The following is a 25,215-nucleotide window of genomic DNA, read 5'->3' on the forward strand; positions in this document are numbered from 1 at the left end:
TTTCAAACTTTGTCGGCCACCTTTGTACTGCTTATCTGGACTACATTGATTTTTTCTTTAATTTTAATGTTTATCTTAACTATATAGACTTTATATTGATTTTTAACTATATACAGTTTATATTGACTTTTTTATTTTGACCCCCCTTTTAGATATTGACTTTTTCATTTGATTTTTTTCTATTTTCTTGCTTGGAGCATAAAGAAAATAGAGAAAACACTCCATTAAGAGTTCTGGCACCATTTATCTTCATTTTCTTCCCTGCTAATAACAAAAAAATAAAAAAAAATTCTATTCATTTTTCTATGTTAACTAATTTATGTTGATATTAGTTTTATATATTTATTTATAGAAATCAAGTATTTTAATATTGTACATATTAAAATATTAAATGTCCAAATAAACAAATAACTAAAAATAAAATAAAAAATTTCAAATACTTCGTAATAAGAATTATAAGGAGATGTTTAATTCATTCAATTCTTAATATAAAAATAATATGTGATATTTAAAAATATTCATAATAATAAACAAATTTAATGTGGGTTACTGATAAAATATTTTAATATCCAAGATGAGGTAATATTGACATATACTTAAAAATACATTAATAACAAAAAAAATTAATGTGGACAATTTAATTTCTAGATAAAATTTCTTAATACACATGCTATGCAAAATATTTTAATGCCAATTATGTATGTATTATATATTCTTTAAATTTGTTTTGTATATGTCTCATAAAGCAACAACAAAAATTAAATTTTATGGGTAAAATATTTGAAGTAGTCTCACTATTTTACATTTTGATATTTTTTAGGTATATATGTATATTTTTTTTGCCAATTTTCCCTGAAATCCAATAATAATAAAAAATTGGACTAACAAGTTTAATATAGCATTCCAAAATACAATTTAAACAATGAAAAAATATACATTGTATATGTAAGAGAACCAAATTCATTGGGATCTATAAAAGACTGAGAGAGATCCAATTTTTTTCATGTTTTACAGTTTAAAATAAGTTTGCACCTGAAGAGATTTATCCCTCTTGCAAACTAAATATGTGATTAAGATATATCTATACTAATATAATAATTTTTCATTAACAAAAAAATTGATAAAATCCTTCTTATATTAAATTTCTTAGTTCGAACACACTCTTTTCTATTGTACAATTTTATAATTTGAAAACATTTTAATGTTAGAAGGAATCACCTGTAACTTACAACAACCCTTAAAATCCAGATATTTGAGATCTTTGAGCTTTGTGATTTCAGATGGCAATGATTCTAAATGACAACATCCATTGAGATCCAAAAATCTGAGATTTTTGACATCTCTCATTTCACATGGAAATGATTTTAACCATTTACATCCTTTGAGGTGTAAAAACTGTTTGTTTGAAATATTCTCAATGCGTGAATGCATATCATCAATTTCAGTATAATTCGGACCAATATTTATCTATTTTATTTTATTTTATGTTTTATTTTTTTCCTTCTTCAGAAAAGAAAAAACTCACAACTTTCTATTAAATAAAAATATGTTTACGTAAGCATTTATATAACAGATGTTCCATTATAATCCTTGTTACATATGATTGATAACACGATATAGGGCACACAAACTCAGAAAAGAGCACAAGATATACCCCAACAACAACCATCCACACATCATTCTAGCACCACTAGACGATGCTCCAAACAACAAGAAGATATGAAAAAGGAGATTTAGTGTATAAAACTCTACGGTCAACAAGCACCATACCACATCACTGAGAGATTCAAAAAATATGGTACGCACGCCTGACAAAATAAAACCCCAAGACATGGAGGCCCTCATAAATGCCAAGTGGGAGTTGTAAATAGCGTGAAAAGGTGGCCAACCCACACATACAAAAGTTTTGAAACCCCAACAACCAACGCTAGAGGCAAAACTAGGGATACTGCCCCCATAAAATATCTCATAGGATCAACACCAAACATAGGGCTACGATAACAAAAAATAAGTGACAAGACCCGGCAAATCTCGTGGCCACGACCTAACAGTAATATCGATGAACCTTCACCGAACAAAGATACAATGACGAAAACTAGAAACAAGGTGACAATGACCCTGAGTAGCGAAAGACACAATAATCAAAACCGTAGCGAAGTCCTGAACCCTGGCACCAACAAAGCTTCCACATGGCGACGTTAATGACAATTGCAAAGGAAAGGCACATAGTTGAGAAAGGCAAGTCAAGAGGCATGAACAATTGAGTCGATCAATCAAGGTTCACTACACGACTGTCCCATCTGCAACAATGATAATTGGAAACGGGGCGGTTGTGACCCCGAATAGCAGAAGACACACTGAGTAGAACTATAATGAAGTCCCAAACCCCAACACAAAAAAGGCTTCCACATGGAGGCGACAACAAAAACAATAGAGGAGGAGGGCACAATTGAGAAATGCGGGACAAGATCCATGAACAAGAGGACCAAGCAGGCTAGGGTTCGCTACTCGACCTTCCCCTCCTCAACAATCACTCTTTGCAAATTACACCCCTGGTGGTTATTCCTTACTTGTTTTCCTTAGCAACGAGAAAATGAAGGGACTGAAATTCAAGTTGTTTCAGTTCTCATAATGATCTTGGCAATAATTATAGCCCCGTGCCACCTAAATCTAACACCCTGAGAGACACAAGGTTAAGGAAAAATGCTCTTGAAATCACTTCCAATTCAAATTTACGTACCAAAGTTAGAGTCACCAGTTTTGGATATCTCAGCTCCTTTGTTGGCAAAGATGTAGTATCACTACCAAAAAGGGAAAGCCACTACAATTATCACAACAAAGGATCTTGCATCTAAAGGGGCTAGAAACATTATGATATGAAGATACACATAATTGATTAACATATATATATTAAAATCTTATATCTTAATAAAATTAAAAGATATATTAAAATATAAATATTGTATTTATTATATATAAATATTTCAATAATGAGTAAAGTTATATTTCTTATATAATATATATACATATAGCGAAAGGATATCCACCATGATTGAAAATTTTTAAATTTTATATTTTGTACTTAAAAATGCTTTAATATAAATTTATATGGTAAGATACAAAATATTAATAGTGTTTGGTTTAAATATGTTATTTGAGAGAATGAAGACATATTAGAGTTAAACAAAATCAAAGTAGGCAAAATAAATTTAGTAAAACTCAAGAAAGTATTGGGATTAATGTTGGTTTTCTATGTTGAAAACATGCTTTAAACCATTGGAAAGTGAATGTTGTTGTTGTAGACCCCTTTTTTTGACAATTATGGTGGGGTTGGCCATGTTGTTTGGAAGAGAATCCATTATATTGTTCACCTAAAGAGCATATTTCCTGGCATATAAGCTTACTGATTTGATGTTCTAGTGCATTGAGCTGATCCATCTGTGCTTTTAGAATGTAAGTGTATTAACTTCTTGTTCTAGTGTATCTAAAGGACTCATTTTTTAAATTATAGCAAACTCAATAGCCTTTAGCAATAGGAAGAGAAAGAAATGACCAAACTCTTCCACATAAAGATACAAGTAAGGAAGATAAATATTGTTGCTCTCTTTGAATCAAGATCACATGCAAATATCATTTCGGCATAGCTAGTAAACAAATTTTCATTGCACGTTCATGATTATCCAATCTCACACTCATTACGATTCGTAAATAAGGAAGCATTGTTAAATGTAACAAAACAATACAAAATTAGATTAGCTATCAGTGTTCATTTTACTGATGAAGTAAAATTAGATGTAGTTCCCTTTGATATATGTGGAGTGGTGTTTGGAAGTCCCTACATGTACATGCTATATGCAATCTTCATGTGCAAAGCCAACTAGTACCAACTCACCAATGATGGAAAATCATTCACCATCAATGTGCATAAAGGAAAGTTAAAAATATCACCAGTAAGTGCCAACCAAGCCAAGAAAATGAGTAGTTCTGGCGAGAAGTTTGTTTTATGTTTTTAAGAGAGAATCATCTTTTAGAAGAGACAACAAGAGAAAAGGCATCCATGGAGGGGTGTACTAAGAAAAATAAACAACAACTGGAAGATTTTATATAGGCTTACAGGGATGTGTTCTAGCAGCCTAAAGGGACAACACCCAAGAGGGAAGTAGAGCATAAGATCCAAATATTTTAGGACTCCCTTGTTGAAGATTGGGTTGTGCAGTTAATTTGCTAGAGAAGCAAGTGAGGTGAAGAAATTGTTGCAACAACTACTGGAATGGGGTCTCATTCGACTGAGTACACCACCATGTGGGTCAACCATCATCATAGTGCAAAAAATAATGAGACTTGGTGGATGTGTATTAATTACATGGCACTGAAGAAATCACACTCAAGAATAGGTACCCCCTACCCAACATTGATGATTTGTTGAATTATTTGCCGCAAGTGAAATACTTCACCAAGGTGGAATTAAATTTTACATATCACCACTTTCGAGTCAGAGAATAAGATACTTAGAATGCTGCCTTCAAAACCAGGCAAGGTTTGTTTAAGTGTGAGTTTTTGCAGTAGTCTCTAGTGTATCTAGGGTATGTGGTAGGTGGAGGAGAGATAAAGATAGATCCTTGCAAGATGGCAACCATCATTTAATTGTCGCTGCCTACTAATGTTTATGAGGTTAGGAGTTTCATTGGTGTGACATAATACCTAAGGAAATTCACAGCCTCATTTTTAGTGGTAGCAACATCACTCCATGCCATAACAACAAGTGGCAAGAGTTTCTAGTGGGGAAGGGTTAACAAAGGGCCTTTGATGAGTTAAAGAAGAAATTCAATCAAGCACTAGTTCTTGCACTACCAAAATTGGATAAGCCCTTTCAAGTGGAGATAGATGTTGGTGAGTATGGTATGGGAGAAATCCTGATGTGGGGAGGAAGGTTTGTATGCTACCATGCTAAATTATTTCATGGGGAAATTGTTAACTACCTTACCCATCATAAGGAGGTTTATGCCATTGCACAATCTTTGAAGAAGTGGAAGCATCATCTAATGGGAAAGGAGACAATAATCCACATATATCACCAACAACTATAGTACTTACAATCGCAAAGTAAGCTCTAGATGACAAAAGATATAGTTTTGAGAAATATGTTTACAACTACAAGACAGGGACAACATGAACTTTGATATATTGGGTTGAAAGGAAAATTTCTAGGAAAAGCTAAATGGCACACCTAAGAGAATGTGGACTAAAACTCTCGAAAAATGGGGAGTGATTCATATTTGATAATTATATTATTTTTCATCCATCTCAATTCTTTTAGGGGGGGGAAAGTGGAGGAATCAACTCATAGGACCATTTTTATCAGCAAGACCCAATTTGGCAAAATAGGGCCTAAAATCTTTTGTGAGCATTTTGAGGCATCAAAGACTGCTTTTTACAGGGTAGAAATTTAACACTTAAGTACTACACTCTTTTCTCCTATTATCCACACAAACACTTCTTTCCAACAATGCAAAAATCACCTTAGTTGGAGTCCGTATGGAAAAGTTATGCCACTTGGAAGTTGACCTTCTTGTTTTGGCCACCATAATTCGAGGGGATGCCATGTCAGCCCCCATTATCCATGGAAAATGGGCTAGACGCGTGGTAAGGATCAAGAAGACTCTAGAATATTCTATATTATAACTCTGGTTAGAGTTAAGGGAGTCAAGCCTAACCACTAGTAGCCTAATGGGTTGCGTTATAAATGGGCCACTAGGAGGAAAATGGGTTCCATTATTTTCGAGTGCACTTTGTTCCATAGACAATTAGAGTAACTAAGAGGGATAGGGAGAGAACACACAGAGAGGATTTTTTCATTTCCGTAGCCCATGGTCCACATGGCTTCTTTGTAATTACATCCTTTTTATATTCAAATAAAGAGAGCAAAGTGACCTCACCTTCCAACTGGGTTTTCTAACGAAAGGGTTTCTCAAGATATGTCTTGTGTCAATTGCAGTTTGTGAGTTTTTATTTCATTTTTCTCTATTTTTTTCATAATTATAATTTGCGTGCATACACAATAATTAGTAATTTATAGATCTAGAAATGTAAAGAGAAATAAACCGTCGTGTTGTAGATTTCGGATTTTTAAGTACAATTTATTAGGTTTGTTGTGATGAATTGGTGACTGGAATGTCCAAAAAAATTTACAAATCACATATGCAACAATAGACAAGAAAAGTGGATAGTGATGCATGAAATGAAAAGGATGAAGCGATAGAAGATGGAAAAGAAAAGAAATAGAAGCATGGTTAATGATGAAGAAGGAAACGAAGTGAGTTATAAATAAAAGTATTTTTTGTGTGGGTTTGAGAGGTATATACAATCAATCCTTCAAGGAATACATCCCTAAGAAATAGTCCTTGGATAATTTCATTTAATAATGATATTGGTTAGATATTATTTTTTTTTGAAATTGTGCATACTTGAGTTAATAAAGTTTGTGGTTAAAAACCACTAATGTAAAATTTCTTTTCATTATGTATTATTGTGGTAAGCATAAACAAAAAGAGGATGTCAAATCATTAAGAGAGAAACTCTATTTGAGGTAGTCTACACCTAGTAGAGTCGTCGATCTTAGTGAGGAGGAAGTCAGGTAGATTTCGAGTCATGAAAAATGGGCTAGTGTAGCAATAAAATAATCATTGAGGATATGGAAAAGAAGAGATAACTAAGAGGAAAAGGTTTGTAAGCAATAGAGGACCCATGGACATATTTCCATGAAGAGTTTTTGTTTCTCAGGAGTATGATGTAGGAGAATCGACATCAAGGTTACAATTGAGCCAGGAACCCATGAGATTGAGGACGATGAAAATGATAGTGGTGATGTAGAGCGAGTAACAGGGACATGTATGCAAAATTTTGATGGAAGAATGATTGATGAAGCATGTATGAGAAGAAGTTTCCTAGAGAACGAGTGGATACAATGAATGACAACCCATTTATTCTAGTAGATGGTGATTATTTCATATGAACTTCAACTAATATTTATGTAGGTACAAGATGATAGCAGAGAAGATCAAGAAGGAAGAAGACCAAATAACTATTAATGATAAAGACAAAGGACAACAAAGGCAAAGAATGAGAATGGACTAATTTAATGAGTAATGCTCATTAAAGAGGAGACATAAAAAGATAATAACTATTCGTAATTTTTAATGGATGACAGTATGACTATTGTAATAGTGTACACATATTCTAGAAATTCTATATAAGAGCAAGTGCTGTAGGGCAAGGTAGTCCCTGCCACTCAAGTGGAAATTATGCTTTTAGAAATTTTGTAAATTAATATATGAAGTGGAAAAATTATTTTCCTATGAAGGGGAAAGGACTTGCATAAATTTTTGGTGGGTAGTAACCACAAGTAAGTTTCCACATTTACATTTTTACTCCTACTTGTTAAAGTGTTGAAGGACACATAAATAAGGGTAGGAAGTTACTCTTGGTAAGGATATTTATTTACATCTTGTTCCTATCTATGTTTTATATAGATAATTGATAGTAAATATGTTATTTATGTGAGTATAAGCTATTTTTGAAGAATTAAATTTTAGATGGTTTTCTTATGAAGCTAAATAATGAAAATTTATTGCACGAATATCTAAAAATCATGTCATAAATATTGCAATTGCATTCAAAGTTTATGGAAAAAAATATGAGGCAATTATCCACAAGGCATTTTTTTGTGCAAATGCTACAATAAGAACTTCAATTTATGGTCCAATCAAATGCTTGAAAAATAATTTCTTCAACAATATTAAAAAATAAATATTTATTTTTCAAAGTTAAACATTATAACTTGCATTGGTCAATGCTGAACTAATAGTTCTCAACAAAAAAATGATTGATAGAGTCCTACCTTGGCAGAGACTAATAAGAGGTAGAGAAAATCTAACAAATATAGGGATGAATATTGTTGAAAAAATCATGGAGAAATAATGGATAGATCATAGGAGATAGTTAGGGAGATATTATTGGAGATAGTTAAGGAAACATTTAAAACTAATTAGCTAATTATGATGCAATTTTTATGGTCATATATAGTTATAAATACAACTTCCCTTAACTGAGAACTACATCATGCTCTTGACATCCCTCGAGTTTTGAAGGTGTGTATTTTTTTGTTTGTTGTGTGCTTAGTTGCAAGAGTCACAAATCTCCTAATTTATCTAAATGTAAAAAGAAAGAAAGAAATAAATAAATAAATAATATTGAGTAATATATGATGATGATGGCCATAATGATGAAGAAGAACATCCACTAAGACCTATATGGTTTACCCAACCTTAAGAAGGCATTCTTTAACATTTTATTTTTATAATAAAAAAGAAGTGTGAGAATAATTCCAAAATAACCGTAGTTTTTTTTACTTAAAAGATCAAGAAGATTAGTGTGACAAATATTTTGAATATTATATTGAATGTGAGTATAAAATGGAAAAAAAAAAGTGTTTTTCATCTTCAACCCTCTTAGGATCCCATAGGTGACAAACTCTTTCATCCCATGGCATTTTGGGAATTGGCGGATGCTCAGTTTCACTCTAAAGTTGATGAGAATTAGTTATTATCTTGGCAACATTCATTTTCTTCTTAACACTAGTCAATATAAAAAGATATTTTTGGTTTTCTAGGTTGGGGTTAATCATCTCCTTATAATATCTTAGTTTTCATTTTCCCTCTAGCTCTTTGTTGTCTCACAATTTCTCCTTAAATTTGGAAGTAACAACATTTTTAATATTATATGGATTCTGCAAGATGATCTCTTCCTTTATTTCCCAATTATCTAGCCATGATTAGGCATCTTTATGCCTCCCAAGTTTGAGTAGAAGGTGGGTGTTTTGGCTAGAGCTAGAAACAATTTTAGGAACCTCTTGGCGTCCATGTTGTATAATTTCTTCTGATACATAAGATTCATAGTCAATTGTACTTTCAATGGGGTAAAGCTTGTAGGTGGACATGGTAGGGAGTATTTCCTTTAATCTTAAGTTTGTAGGTTATAAACTACTTTTAGATTTCTTCAATTTTTCTCCACAAGTTTTTGGATATACATCCATATAAAATACCAATAGTGACTAGAGCTTGAAACATTTTAATCCTAAATCCTAAGATTTGTCTACTTATAATTATTTTCAAGTCTATACATATACATATTGAAATAAATATATTTATATAAAAAATAATTTTTTATATTTTTTATAAAATTTATTAAAATATATTATTTTTACATTAAAAAAATAAAAAATAAAATAAAAATAAAAATAAAATAAAATAAAATAAAATAAAATTTATTAAAATATAAATTAAAATAAATTAGATTACAATGTTAAAACGATAAAAGTACATATAATTTTTTTTTAAAATAGTTAATAGATTACAAGGTTGTAAGAGAAATGCAGAAGAGTAATATTTTTCTCCAGTGGATTAGGATATAAAGGTTATTTATCTGATTACAATCTTTAAAAAGTGCCCTAAAATTACAAGGATGTAAGAGTAGAAGACCAAGTGGGCTATCATCGATGCATAGTTGGACAAGCTTCGATGCATTCTGCTGAAGGAGCCGATAACTTCAAATGAAAAATAGTATTATTTAGTATAATAATTGAAAAGTTTATTAATAGTTATATGTAAAATTCAGTTTAAAATGTATGATAATGTAAAAATTTCATTAATAATTTTGTGGAAATATGATTAAATTAATGAACTCCTATTAACACATATAAATGGTTAATTATTTTATGATTAAAAAAAACAAAACTTTAAAATTTCAGCTATTCCTATCTTCAAAATAATTTAATTTAAATAAATTCTAAATTTTATTTTTTAAGTGTTTAAAATTAAAATCAAAGAAATAAATATTTATATTTTCATTTTTTGATAGGGTATTTTGCTAAGATAGTTTATGGTATAAAGATTATTAGTTGGAAATTTTGTGGACACAAAACTAATCATGCTAAAAGATAATGTAAGGAGCATGATTTTGACAATTTAAAAGTCTTTGAGTGATGACTACTCAAATCAAGTTAAACATACTAATCATCTCAAGACTCACATAACCTAATAAACCATATATATTTGGATATATATATATATATATATATATATATATATATATATATATTATGGAAAATATTTTTAATTACAAAATTATTAAAAATTTTAATATTGATATTACATTGTTATTTGTATTAAATTGTTATTATTGATGATTTATTTTTCAATTTTATATAGCAGCGTAGATCCATCTTAACACCGGATATATCAAACGCCTGAGAGGGATCAAATCTCTCGAGGTGAAAACCTATTTTTTGAGGGAGGAAAGGTTTTCATATCGAGAGATTTGATCCCTCTTGGCGCTTGATAGATCGATGTTAAGATGGATCTAGGCTCGTTTCAGTCTTGTGGGGTCATACAAAATTGGTTGATGATACGGATTTAAACAGGAACACAATAAAATACAGAGATAACCATAAAGACAGATATGCAGCGGAAATAATACCTCAATTCATTACTGTAAAATACTGAAATATGCTTACAAACAGAAATGGAAATAAACCAGCTAGGGCGATGGTAGCTTATCTCTAAGAAGAGATGTGGTGGCTACATGCCTCTGAACTGTCTTACAATGAGGCTCGGAGGCCAATTTATTGTTGAGAAACAATGGAAAACCCTTCACATTCCAAAACCTAACCCTAGAAGATGAAACGCCAAATTGTGGGCCCTGTTTTATCGGGTTCTGACTCAGAGTCAGAACATGCATCTGATTCTGAAACCTTTAGCTCGGCCACCAGTGACTGCTTGGCCCGACACTCACTTGTGTTGTGAGTGGAGCTCTTATGGAACTCACACCACTTTCCGGTGTCCTTTTTCGGCTTCGCGGCGCTGTTCTTTGCTTGCAGCTTTGGCGGGTTGTCTTGGGCCGCCCCGCCTTGGCTTTGCCCTTTGTTTTGCGGTTTGGGGGCACCTTTCCCTTGTTACGGATTCGCAGACCCAAAGTCTCGCTTCTTCTGTTTAAACTTTTGCTCGACCTTGACAGCATATTGGTATGCCATGCCGAGCGAGGAGATGTTCAGGAATTCTATTTCTTCTTGGATGTACTTGTGCAGGCAGCCATGGCATTTGAGTACCAAATGCTGCCTTGTATCCTTGATACCCAACTTTGTGCGAAGGGTATGGAAAATTTTGGTAAACTCTGGTACGTCTTGGTCCCTTCCCTGCCGTAGCGTGGTCCACTTTATGTATTGATCCTCATAGCTTCTGACAGGGTAGTACTGCTCCTTGACGGCATCTCAGAATGAATCCCAAGTCAGTGCGACTGAAAATAGTGAGCCTGTACTTTCATCCCTCTGCTCGCAGTAGGTTTCCCACCAATCCTTGACGTGGGGGGCTGCTTTGAGAAGAGCGAAAATAATCTTTTCCCGACTGGAAAAATCATGAACAGAAAAATAACCCTCTAGCACATTTAACTATTTATCGACGGCATCTGCATATATCTGACCCTCGAATATGGGGATTTCAAAATTAACTTGTACCTTAAATGGTGTGGCATTTCCAGAGTTGCTGTTGGAAGCCGATGCGTCGCCCCTGGGTAGCCGCTGAAGGATTTGGGCAAAGTTGTCCATCATCGCGTTCCTTTGTCGCTCGAGGGCTTCTTCGAGCAAGATTTTGATAGGATCTCCTACCCCCTCATCTTTCTTTTCATCTGCCATGGGAGGCCATCAGGATTTGCAAGGCTGGTCTTGCAAAGGTTCGACCAGTTCAAGCCCTAACTCCTTATATCCTGACCTCATTGGGGACATGCAAAGAAAAACAGAGAAGAAAAGCAGACCGCTCTGATACCACTGATCCGGATTTAAACAGGAATGTAATAAAATACAGAGATAACCATAAAGACATATATGCAGCGGAAATAATACCTCAATTCATTACTGTAAAATACTGAAATATGCTTACAAACAGAAATGGAAATAAACAAGCTAGGGCGATGGTAGCTTATCTCTGAGAAGAGATGTGGTGGCTACATGCCTCTGAACTGTCTTACAATGAGGCTCGGAGGCCTATTTATTGTTGAGAAACAATGGAAAACCCTTCACATTCCAAAACCTAACCCTAGAAGATGAAATGCCAAATTGTGGGCCCCGTTTTATCGAGTTCTGACTCAGAGTCAGAACATGCATCTGATTCTGAAACCTTTAGCTCGGCCACCAGTGACTGCTTGGCCCGACACTCACTTGTGTTGTGAGTGGAGCTCTTATGGAACTCACACCACTTTCCGGTGTCCTTTTTCGGCTTCGCGGCGCTGTTCTTTGCTTGCAGCTTTGGCGGGTTGTCTTGGGCCGCCCCGCCTTGGCTTTGCCCTTTGTTTTGTGGTTTGGGGGCACCTTTCCCTTATTTCGGATTCGCAGACCCAAAGTCTCGCTTCTTCTGTTTAAACTTTTGCTCGACCTTGACGGCATATCGGTATGCCATGCCGAGCGAGGAGATGTTCAGGAATTCTCTTTCTTCTTGGATGTACTTGTGCAGGCAGCCATGGCATTTGAGTACCAAATGCTGCCTTGTATCCTTGATACCCAACTTTGTGCGAAGGGTATGGAAAATATTGGTAAACTCTGGTACGTCTTGGTCCCTTCCTGCTGTAGCGTGGTCCACTTTATGTATTGATCCTCATAGCTTCCGACAGGGTAGTACTGCTCCTTGATGGCATCTCGGAATGAATCCCAAGTCAGTGCAACTGAAAATAGTGAGCCTGTACTTTCATCCCTTTGCTCGCAGTAGGTTTCCCACCAATCCTTGATGTGGGGGCCTGCTTTGAGAAGAGCGAAAATAATCTTTTCCCGACTGGAAAAATCATGAACAGAAAAATAACCCTCTAGCACATTTAACCATTTATCGACGACATCTGCGTCTATCTGACCCTTGAATATGGGGATTTCAAAATTAACTTGTACCTTAAATGGTGTGGCGTTTCCAGAGTTGCTGTTGGAAGCCGATGTGTCGCCCCTGGGTAGCCGCTGAAGGATTTGGGCAAAGTTGTCCATCATCGCGTTCCTTTGTCGCTCGAGGGCTTCTTCGAGCAAGATTTTGATAGGATCTCCTGCCCCCTCATCTTTCTTTTCATCCGCCATGGGAGGCCGTCGGGATTTGTGAGGCTGGTCTTGCAAAGGTTCGACCAGTTCAAGCCCTAACTCCTTATATCCCGACCTCGTTGGGGACATGCAAAGAAAAACAGAGAAGAAAAGCAGACCGCTCTGATACCACTGATCCGGATTTAAACAGGAACACAATAAAATACAGAGATAACCATAAAGACATATATGGGTAAAAGCATGTTAATGTGTCTCATTATATGGCAAAAGCAAAAAAGTACTCAAATGAAAAAAGGTAAAAAAAATAATATAAAAATATCAATTAAATGAGTTGAGTTTCATACTTGTTAATTATAAAAAATAAATGCTAAATTTGTAACAAAGCTAACTCACAATAAATTTTGGTAAAAGCCATAGTGAACCTATTTTATGGGTTTAGAAAATATAAATAATGTTATAAAAAGTAAATACTAAATTTGCAAATAAGTCAACTGATAGTAAATATTGGTAAATACTATGGTTAATCGCTGAAAAAATATAAATAATTTTATGTAAAGTTAAATGAAATGTTAAAACTCATTAAAAAATTATATAAAAATAGAAGTATAATTTCTAAACAAATAATTTTATATATTATATTTTGAATAATATAAAATACGTTATTATAATAATAATTAAAATTTTTATTATAAAAAATATAAAATATATTTTAAAATTTTTCAAAAAATAATTTTAGCATTTTGTTATATGTTATTTTCAAATTTCTATTAAAAAAATTGTTTTTATAAACTTGAAAGGGTAGTTTCTTGGGTCGCGGTTTTACATATACGAAAATATGAACATTTTTACTAGTATTTTAATAATAATTAAAAAATATGCTTACTTTTTATTTTTAAGTTTGTTTAGCAATCTTTAGAATGTTTACAACACATCTCTTAAAGAAATTGGAATTAAAAAACATAAATCAATAGAGAAATGGGGGGTCGCGGTTTTGTCACTTCTTAAAAATTTATGTAAAATATTAATGATATCTTTTAAAGAAAATGAATGAATTAGATAAAAATTATATATTAAATTTTAGAAAAAATATGACATGAAGTTGAATTTAAATTGGCATCTTTTGTCTTCTTTTTCCACCACCTAATTTTTGATGATTTTTTAAATTTAATAGTAAACATTCCAACTCCATTTATTTTTATAAAACTTCTTTGCCACAAAAAGGGAAAAAGTGATACACATTAACATGCTTTTACCCATATGCAGCGGAAATAATACCTCAATTCATTACTGTAAAATACTGAAATATGCTTACAAACAGAAATGGAAATAAACCAGCTAGGGCGATGGTAGCTTATCTCTGAGAAGAGATGTGGTGGCTACATGCCTCTGAACTGTCTTACAATGAGGCTCGGAGGCCTATTTATTGTTCAGAAACAATGGAAAACCCTTCACATTCCAAAACCTAACCCTAGAAGATGAAACGCCAAATTGTGGGCCCCGTTTTTGGGTAAGTTGGTACATCAACTTCCCGGGGTCGCGAATTGGTCGTACTATCTTCGTTTGACGTGCATGATAGACCGTTGGAAAGATCTCTCCGAGGACTACGACGGAAAAGACGATTTTTAACGGAAAAAACGTCGTTTAGGGCCTCAAAACGGCTCCGGAAGTTTAGGACCCGAAAAACTGCTAAAAATAGTAAACTGTGCTATAATTAAGGAAACTAAAAAAACTGTAAGAAGCACTAGAGGGGATCCAAGTGGAATTAGCGGGTGGCCACCAATATCCACCTGGATCAGTTGAACATCTAATTATTTTTATCATTTGAAATATGCTAAATATGTCTAATATTATTTTGGTCAATTTGATTTAAAATTTGCTTAGTTACATCAGTTTGTTGGGATGAGAGAGACTCTTAGTAACTTGAATGATGAAAAATGATGAAATAAACATTTTGAGTGCAAAGTGTCAATGTAACAATTTTGATTGATAGAAAATGTGAATAATAAGAATATAGTAAACTACGAACAATCATCAATTTGAAACAACTATTTTCTTTTACTGTTCCTATTGTCACACCTACTATTTTTTCTATTTTCTCATATCAATCATATGAAAAGAGTAGTTAGAATCATAGACCATTCAAATATTTAACTTGAGCTACTATAGTAAACAGCATCTCCAATATTAATAGTAGTTTTCTATTACCGCTTTTGAATGCAGAGTAATTAACAATGTTGAATGGTGGAAAATGAGAATAATAAGAATGTAGAAAAATTATAAATAGTTTATAATTTCAAGAAGCAAAAATTTCAGGTAAGAAAACATTTTATTTATGATGAAAATCCAAATATTGTATTTATGGTTGAATTACTGTAACACATAAGTCAATGCACACCATGAATAAATTTTATGTGCTTACACTGAGAGAGTGTGTGTATGTTTTTGGGGTGAGAATGAGAGGCAAGGGTAGATAGAGATATAAATGGGGGGAGAGAGGGAAGAAGACAGAGGCAAAGACAAGGAAGGAAGAAGAGATATAGATATGGAAAGAGAAATGTTAGAGGGAGGGAAGGGGAAGAGAGAGAGAGAGGGAGGGGAAGGGACAGATTGAGGGAGAGAGAGATAGATAGATATGGAGAAAGAGGGTGTATGTTTAGGGGGTGAGATAGAGTAATAGAGAAGGAGAGACAATGGGAGATAGAGATATAGATGGAGGAGGCAGAGATGTGCTTACACTAAAATCAATGCACATTATTAATCTAATTACTTTGAAATTAATGCACATCATACATCTAGGTGCATCAAATCATAAATCAACATCTACACTAAAATCAATCCATCTAGTGCAAATAATCAAATAGGATTAGAAATCAACATCTATACTGAAATCAATGCATCTAGTGCAAGCAATCAAATAGGATTAGGAATCAATGCATCTAGTGCAAGAAATCAAATAGGATTAGAAATCAATATCTTTGTTGAAACCAATACATCTAATGAAAGAAATCAAATATGAATAGAAATCAACATCTACACTGAAATCAATGCAGGCAAGCAGCAAGTTCGATCGATCATAGGTTTCAGTGTGTCCTTTCGGCATTATCATTGTTTCACGATGGGTGCAATGGGTGCCCATAAGAGGGATGGCCAACATTATAACCTCCCCCACCATAGGGATTCCCATATGTATTATCACTGGTAGGGTGGATCATCCACATTGAGTGGATTCGAACTGGGCAACATGAATTCAAGAAGGCTTGAATGGTCCCCTCTACCGAAACTAGAAGGAAGGGAAGCCCAGTTTTACCCGAGAGGGTTGGTAGCTAGAGCCGACCGTGTTTCATCGCTAGTTACATTGTCATAGTGTCTTTCCATACCATATATATATATATATATATATATATATATATATATATATATATATATATATATATATATATATATATATATATATATATATATATATATATATATATATATATATATATATATATACGTGTAACTTTTCCATTTCAATAAGCCTTACTTCTAAGAGGCCAACACATCACTTTCGCTAGTGCAAGGTATTAAATAGGATTAGAAATCGACATCTACACTGGAATCAATGCATCTTGTGCAAGCAATCAAATAGAAGTAGAAATCAGAATTGACACTGAGATCAATGCATCTAGTGTAAGGTATTAAATAGGATTATAAATCAACATCTGCACTGAAATCAATGCATATAGTACATGTGATTAAATATGATTAGAAATCAAAAACTACATTGAAATCAATACATCTATTTTAGTGAAATTCCAAAATATTCATGACTTTCTAGATCTAACTTCTATGTTTGTATTTTTCTATGTGTGTCTTTTTCTTCTTCCCTCTCTCTCAACCTTCCATGATGTGTCTATCTCCCTCCCCCTCTCCTTCTCTCTCTTCCCCTCCCTCTCTCCCTCGTCTCTCTCTTCCCCTCCCTCTCTCCCTCGTCTCTCTCTATTTGACTCGCCCTCCCTTTCTCTATCTTTCTCTTCTTCCCTCTTTCCCCTTTCCATCTATATCTATACCTCCCTCCATGTCTCCTTATTTGCCTCTCTATCTCATCCCCCTAAACACATTTCATGCTCTCTCTCTCTCTCTCTCTCTCTCTCTCTCTCCCCATATCTATCTGTCTATATATACATCTATCTCTCCCGCTTCCTTTCCCTCTCTATATGTTCCCCTTATCTCTCTCGCTGCCCCCTCCATCCATATCTCTATCTCCCACCTATCTCTCTTCCTCCCTCCCTCTCTTTGCTTCTCTCTTCTACCCTCTCCCCGCCCCATGTATATCTCTATCTCCCCATGTCTCTCCTTTTCACCCCAAAAACATACACACTCTTTCTTTATATCTATCTATCTCTCTTTCCCTCCCTCTCTCTCTCCCTCACTCTCTTTGCATTCTCTCTCTCTCTCTCTCTCTCTCTCTCTCTCTCTCTCTTCACCTCTCCCTTGATACTTCCTCTCTACCTTTCTCTCTCTATGTCTTTCTTCCCCTTCCAACTCCATCTCTCTCTCCCCCTCTCTCTCCTCTCTCCCAAGTCCTCTCTCTTTTTCTGTCCTCTCTCTTCCCTTCTCTCCACCCTCCAACTCTATCACTATCTCCCTCCCTCTCTCCTTCTCTCTCCCCCCATCTCCCCCCTCCATATCGATGTCTCCCTATCTTTCTTCCCCTTCTTTCCCTATCATTATCCTCTCCTTTTATCTATCTTTCATCATCTCCTCTCTCCCTCATTCCATCTTCATGCCTCCCTTGTCACTCCCTCTCTCTCTCCACCTCTATCTCTCAATATCTTTGTTCTTCACCCCCTCTCTTTCCCCCTCCAAATCCATCTCTCTCCCTCCCTCTCTCCCCCTCCTCTCTCTCATCCTTTCTCTCTCTCATTGTCTCTCCAACCTCTATCTCTCTTCCCCCCTCCCCCACTATATTCCCCCTTTCATATCACTTTCTTATTTAAATATGATCCAATTGTATTGTATTTAAAAAAAAAAGTGGTTGTAAAATATTAAACCTATATTTTGGATCGATCCAATTGTATTGTATTTAAAAAAAAAAGTGGTTGTAAAATATTAAACCTATATTTTCCTCTATCATTGTTAATCACTTTGCTTTCTCACTTGGCTTGGATCCTTGGTTAAGATGCATCTATCATAGTTCTTTATAATATTATTTATATTACATAAATTTCACATATGTATATATAAAAGTGTTCTCATTTTTTAATTTATTAAAACCTCCATTTAATCTCTATGGGAATATTGTTAGTAGTCCTGCTAATGGAGGGTTTAGATATACCTCAAAAGTAATTATAACCCTTTTGCAAAAAATGTTATTAAATTAAATTAAAATAAATTATTTGTAAACTATTTTGATTTTGAAATAAGTTATGATTTTTGGGCATGTGGTATTGATAAGCAATGGTATTGACCCATGGTATCATAACAAAATAATTAAAAGCCTAGATCCATAACATAATAATCAAAAGTCTAGATGGCCCATGGTACTGATAAACCATGGTAGTAGCCCATGGTATTATAATTTTCTTCCCTCCTCTCCCTCTCTATCTTTCTCTTGTGAGTATTGGCCCATGATATTGTAAAAAAACCTACTTAGAAGTTAATAATATCCATGGTAAATATTCATTATTAAAAATGTTGTCATATTGTAAATATTAAGTTTTTATCCACTTATTAATTAAATCTATAGATGGAACACATCTATATTAATTGTTACAAATATATTGATTACAATTGAGCGGACATTACAAATATTTACTTACATTACATTTACACATGTGCCTTATAAGGGGTTGTAGAGCCACTAGTGACCCAAAAAGTGAATGGGTGAGGGGAAATATTACATAAAAGATAATATTATAATATTAGAAGTTACCCAATATTTATAACCACCATCACCTAATAAATAGTGGCAAGGAGTGGGGGGAAATACTAATTAAAATGTAATATAAATTTTACCTAAGATTTCCCCTCGCCCCTACTAATTTTATAAGTTGAGTTTGTTTACTTTTAAATTACAAATATAAAAAAAAATTACAATAAGAAGTGGATCTGTTGAGGGGAAATATTGGGTAAAATGTAATATTATAGTATTATATTTTATCCCATATAACTTTGTAAAAAGTAGATGGAGGTAGGCAAAAATATTAGATAAAATGTAATAAGTACATTTTTCCTAATGTTTCCCCACCTCTTCAGACAAATCCCTAGTGCCAACATATCCATAATTTTTTTTTACCTTTACATGAAAGTTTTACCTTTATAGGCTACATGGATTCAACGTCATCATTTTCTACAACTATCTATGTATCTAAATATAACATCAAACTAACATGAATCTAGGCTAGTTTAATCCCCCTTAAATAGATTATATTCTAGAGGAAAACCATGAGTCAATACCATGAGTCATTTTTATTTTTTTTATTATTTAATTTTTATAGGGTTATTTTTTAGTTTGTTATTTTAATTTTATTTTCACCAAGTTACAATGTTTACATTACATTCAGTTGCACATCTCTACCATATTTTAATTTTATTTTGACCCAGTGAAAATGTTAACATTATATTACTTTATGTTACACATTTCTTGCATACTATAGACATTAGATATCGGCTTAATGAAAAAATGACATTTATCACTCATAATAAAAATATATATATATATTTAAATTACTTTATCTCATTATATAAAATTTGATGTAAAATAAAAGTGAAAATTCAAACATTTAAAAATGGGTGGCATTGATTTTTAAAGTAACATTATTATTATTTTTTTAAAGTAATTTTACGCACAACATCTCTTGCATATAAATATATTAAAATAAATTACACACAATATCATATATATATATTAACTGACAGATATATATATATATATAAATTTTTTAATGTAAAGTGACAACATTTCCCTCATGTACTAAGCTGTGCCACTGTAGAGGACCTCCCCGCACAAAAAGGTGTTATACCTTTCTTACATTTATAGATTTTTATGAGATTAAAAATCTATAAATTTAATTTCCATTATATTATTGATTCAAATATTTAAAGAAAGGATTGAAGGATATTTAACAAGAATGACGTCTGTGTATTCTACGGTTGATTTTACTAATATGTCAGTCCTGATCTGTATGTTTATATTTATATATAACCATTATAAGTCAAGTCAGCTTGCATTTTTAATAATGACTAATGACTGTATATCCATTACCGTGTATCTCATTGTATGTTTGTATTTATATAAGATTGTTTATACCCCCTTCAGACCCGTGATTCTTCTGTTGCCAAGCCCAAAAAAATGGCATTGAATTCTATTATCACGGGAGTGGCAGCTAATACCCTCAGTAGCGCTATTTCTGCACTCATCCGACAAATAGACGATGTTATTCGGTTGGATGAGAACCGTCAGCTTCTGGAAGGGCAGTTAAATCGTATGAAGACTCTCTTACTCGATGTTAGCGATCAATTCCAAGATCGGCAAAAGACGCCCCCTCAATCTCTGCAAAATTGTCTTCGAAGGATGCAAGATGCAGTTGGAAAAGCAAGACACTTGATTGATTGCTCTCGAAGGCGGCAGCGGTGTATCAGTTGCCTCCTTTGCAAGCCTAAACTTTCTACAGAAATCCGGAGGTGGAAGACAACTTTTGATGACCTCTTTCACAACCTTCAGACCGACTTCTCTGTGTTTCACAGTGCTCAACAGATTGCGTCGGCGGCGCCACAACAGGCGAATCTACTGCTTCAAGACGAACCAGACACCGGACTGGTAGGGTTGGAAATTAGATCTGCTGAGATACGACATGAGAGGTGGCTTACAGAGGCTCCCCGCGATCGGATATTTGCTGTATATGGGATGGGTGGGGTTGGCGAAACAGCGTTGCTAAAAAAGGTCTACAACACCTACAAGGTAAGTGGTGTTTTTGGTCATGCGATTTGGGTTGCGGTTGCCCAATTTTCCATTCTGGAGTTGCAGAGTCGTATGGCTTCTGCAATCAATTTAGACCTCAGTGCCTATTCTTATAATGATGTTGATTCGCGGAAGATGAAGCTGTCGGCACATCTGAGAACGAAGAAATTTTTCCTAATTTTAGACGATTTGTGGAGCGCAGTCACTCTCAAAGAATTGGGCGTGGAATTTGGCGAGAACAAAGGGAGCAAAGTTGTATTCTCTACTCGAAATAGAGATCCGATTCCAGAAATGAATGCAGACCAGTCCATGCAAATACAGCCACTGCCAAGAGAGGAAGCCTGGGAATTGTTTTGCAAAGTAGCTTTCAAAGACGGGCATGTGCCTGACGAGATAGAGCATATTGCTAGAGTCGTCTCGGAGGAGTGTAAAGGGTTGCCCTTGGCTATAAATGTCATAGCTTCAACAATGATTGGCAATCGGGCTGTAAATGAGTGGAACCTTGCTTTAAGGCAGATTCAGACTGTGGATTCAAATTTTCCAATTACTCATCCTCGAATTGATCGAGATCTGTATGAGCGATTGAGATGGAGCTACGATAGTTTACCCCATGCTCATTTGAAAACCTGTTTTCTGTATTGTGTGATGGCTCCAGAGGACTGGTACATTCCGGTGCACATTGCATCGCACATCTGGATCGCAGAAGGTATAGTAAAGAGCAAAGAAATGGACTCCTTAATGGATACTGCTCACAGCTATGTAAAGTTACTTGCAGATCGTTCCTTAATCCACATGCGAGCAGTTGGTGGATCCAGTTATTGGGGCTTTACGTTTGGACTTCACGATGTTACCCGCGACATGGCAATTTATGTCGCGCAGAGAGAGGAGAATTTTGTATCCATGGCAGGTCAACATTGCCCCAATGTTGACGCTCTTTTTCCCGACATCGAGAGTCGCGATAGTTGCAGGAGGCTCTCCCTTATTGGTAGCAATATTACGTCTCTACCAAACAAGGAATTGAGATGTCCAAAATTGGTCAGCCTATTTCTAGGACAAAACCTTGAATTAAAGGAGATTCCGGAAGCATTTTTGCTTGAGCTCGTCTTTCTGAGGGTGTTATGTTCAAGTTACACGGGGCTACAACTATTGCCAAAATCATTGTGGCAATTGAAACAACTTGAATATCTTGATCTGAACTATACTCAAATTGAATATGTGCATTCAGGCATTGGCAATCTTTCAAACCTTCAGTTTTTACATCTCAGTGGATGTAAAAGATTAAAATCATTGCCATGTGAAATGAGAGATCTCAAAAATCTCAAATTTCTGGATCTCAGCGGATGTCATCATTTGGAATCCTTGCCATCTGAAATTGCAGAACTCAAAGATCTCAAGTATCTGAATCTCAAGGGCTGTCGTAATTTACAGGTGATTCCTCCTGAGATCAGACTGCTTATAAATTGTGAAATTCTGCGGTAGAGAAGAGGGACAGGTGATTCCTCGTGAGATTCAATTGCTTTCAAATTGTCAAATTCTAAGATATAGAAGAGGAGTCTGTTTGTACTATGAAATTTTAATATAAAAAGCAAGTGATTTATAAGACTCATGTATTATTTTTAATTCAATTGATTTAATAATTAAAAATATGTATTTGTTAATAAAAAATTATAAAGTCAAATCCTTCTTTGATCATTGAAAGGATGAAACGATGTGCAATTAACTGAAACCCCAAAGCCTCCGCACGGAACGGAGGCATGGTTGGAGGGCAACCAATATTTACAAGTTTGTCGAGTTATTAATACTGGAATACAAGTTTGTCGAGTTATTAATACGGGAATATATGTTTACCGTTAGATTTAAGCAAGTAGATAATCTAGCGATGAGCATTTATGGCACAGTGGGTTCCATAGATTTGTAAATATGCCTTGTCTAGTTGGAGTTGGTGTCAGTTGGTGTAATTATTGACAGAGACTTAAAAGTTTGGCTGGAGCTAACCAGCCATATATTGGGTATTTAATGCCCTCAGAGCAGCACGCCACTTAGCCCGATAACACGGAACACGGGAGCAGGCAAATATTATTTAATGCCGAATTTACCCGCTCCCGTGTTATCGCGTTAAGTCGTGTGCTGCTCTGAGGGCATTAAATACCCAATATATGGCTGGTTAACCCTTTCCTAAAAGTTTGGGCGTGGTGAAGAGGAGGCGGACAAAAATTATTCATCTGTTTTTGTAATTATTGGAAGGATGCGAAGAGCTGGGAGTTGTCTATAATGCGATTTTTTGGAGATTTCAGTGACGGAATCCAGCGGAAGAAATTGAGGTTAAATCTTAATTTGTTGCAGTTAAAATGGTTTTTTAACTGCATATTTGGATTCAGCACCCTGAAAAACCTCTGGGATGCTTTGATTGTGCAGAAATTAGCTATCAAACTTGCTATTCCAATAAATTACTGCCAGATTTTGACCGAACCACCGAAAAAACTTCCAAAAAATCACATTATAGACAACTGCCGAGAAGCTGTAATGGTTAACAGCGACCCGAAAATTTGGGCGTGGTGGAGACGGGGCGGACACAAATTTATTGAAGGATGACTCGAGAAGGGAGTGTAGTTATTCGAAGGATGAGAGAAGGCGTAATTCTCGACGAAATCGAAACTTTAGGCATGGTGAAGACGGAGAGAAGGCAGCGGAGGTGGTGTAATAATTCATTCGCTCGTCAACTAGCACAGTCATGATGTGTAGTTTTATTTTATTTTATTTTATTGAGGTGGTGTAATAATTCCTCCGCTCGTCAACGAATTAGAGTCATGATTATATAGTTGTTTTTTAATACGGTTCACTATACTGATTTGGTATTAGCTAAGTCTTTGAATGACATGTTTTTTCTGTTTTTTAAAGGTAGTTTATTGTATTGATTTAGTATTAGCTATGTATATTAATAACATTTACATGTTATTTTGAGGAATTATAGGTAACCCATGAATAATATTTACATTTTGTTTTGAGGAATATGAGGAATCAAGATAGATAATGATATTATAGACAAACATGTTATAATTTGAGCTTTTAATTCGAGTGAGGAGGAAGGCAATAGACCATTCTCACCACAGTACTGACATGGTATCTAATCAAGATAGATAATGTATTAAAGAAAAAAAAAAAAAAACAAAAATGTCATAGCATGAGCTTCTAACCCAAGTGAGGAGGAAAAGGAAGACAATAGGCCGTCCCCATTACACAACCTACGCTCACTCGACATGAAGAAGGCAATAGACCATCCCCACCACAGGATTGACATGATGTGTAAATTGAATCTAAGGAATCAAGATAGATAGATAATTGTATTACAGAAAAAACATGTCATACCCTAAGCTTCTAACCCAAATGAGGAGGAAAAGGAAGACAATAGGTCGTACCCACTACACAACCTACACTCACTCGACATGATGTGTATTACTCATGAGAATACTTCAGCGAAATCACATTCAAAATTTTCAGGTCAACATATTTTGAACCACTTAATGTGGTTTTTCATCGCGACAAGATGTGTAAATGAGAAGAAAAACATGAAAGAGTGTGGCGAAAATGGTAGAGAGGAAGACGAGATGTAACTATCCATCCAATCGTGTAATTATGAAGAAGAGGTGTAATTATAGAAACACAACAAAAAGCTTGGGTGTTGTGGAGAGGAGGCAAAAGATGGTACAAAGGCGGCTGAGATGGATCCATAGCAGAGAGCTTGGGTGTGGTGGAAAGGAGTTAGAGGATTATGGATGTGGTGGAAAGGAGTTAGAGGATTATTTGTTTTTTTGTGATGTCATAATTTTATTATATGGAAAAATATATTATTTTTATAATATTAATTTTAATTTTTTAAGTTAATATATAAATAAAATGAAAAATTATAAAAAATTATATTAATTTTATGTATATTTTTAAAATTAAATATATATTTATTTTTAATTTGAAATAGCTTTAAAATTTTAAAAAATTAAATATAATAATATAATAAAAGATATGGAATTAAATATGATTCTTAGAAAGAAATGAATAAAAGAAATGTAATTAAAATATAATTGGAAAAAAAGAAAAAATAATAAATATATATGACTTCATCAAGTTGAATGTATTAATGAAAATAGTTAGATAT

General features: G+C 34.3%; 1 protein-coding gene across 1 annotated transcript in view; it reads left to right on the top strand.

Moving 5' to 3' along the window:
* The window catches only part of LOC149149910 (disease resistance protein UNI-like), a 169,211-nt gene extending 146,667 nt beyond the window's left edge, over positions 1-22,544 (top strand). Inside the window, exon 2 of the mRNA XM_089442620.1 lies at positions 20,424-22,544. Coding sequence (XP_089298746.1) covers positions 20,424-22,544 — 2,121 coding nt within the window. The remainder of the gene's footprint in view (positions 1-20,423) is intronic.
* The last annotated feature ends 2,671 nt before the right edge of the window (positions 22,545-25,215 follow it).

This window comes from Pinus tabuliformis, chromosome 9 (assembly GCF_031772625.1).
Source record: "Pinus tabuliformis cultivar Carrire ecotype Pingquan chromosome 9, CPIR1, whole genome shotgun sequence".
Taxonomy (NCBI): Eukaryota; Viridiplantae; Streptophyta; class Pinopsida; order Pinales; family Pinaceae; genus Pinus; species Pinus tabuliformis.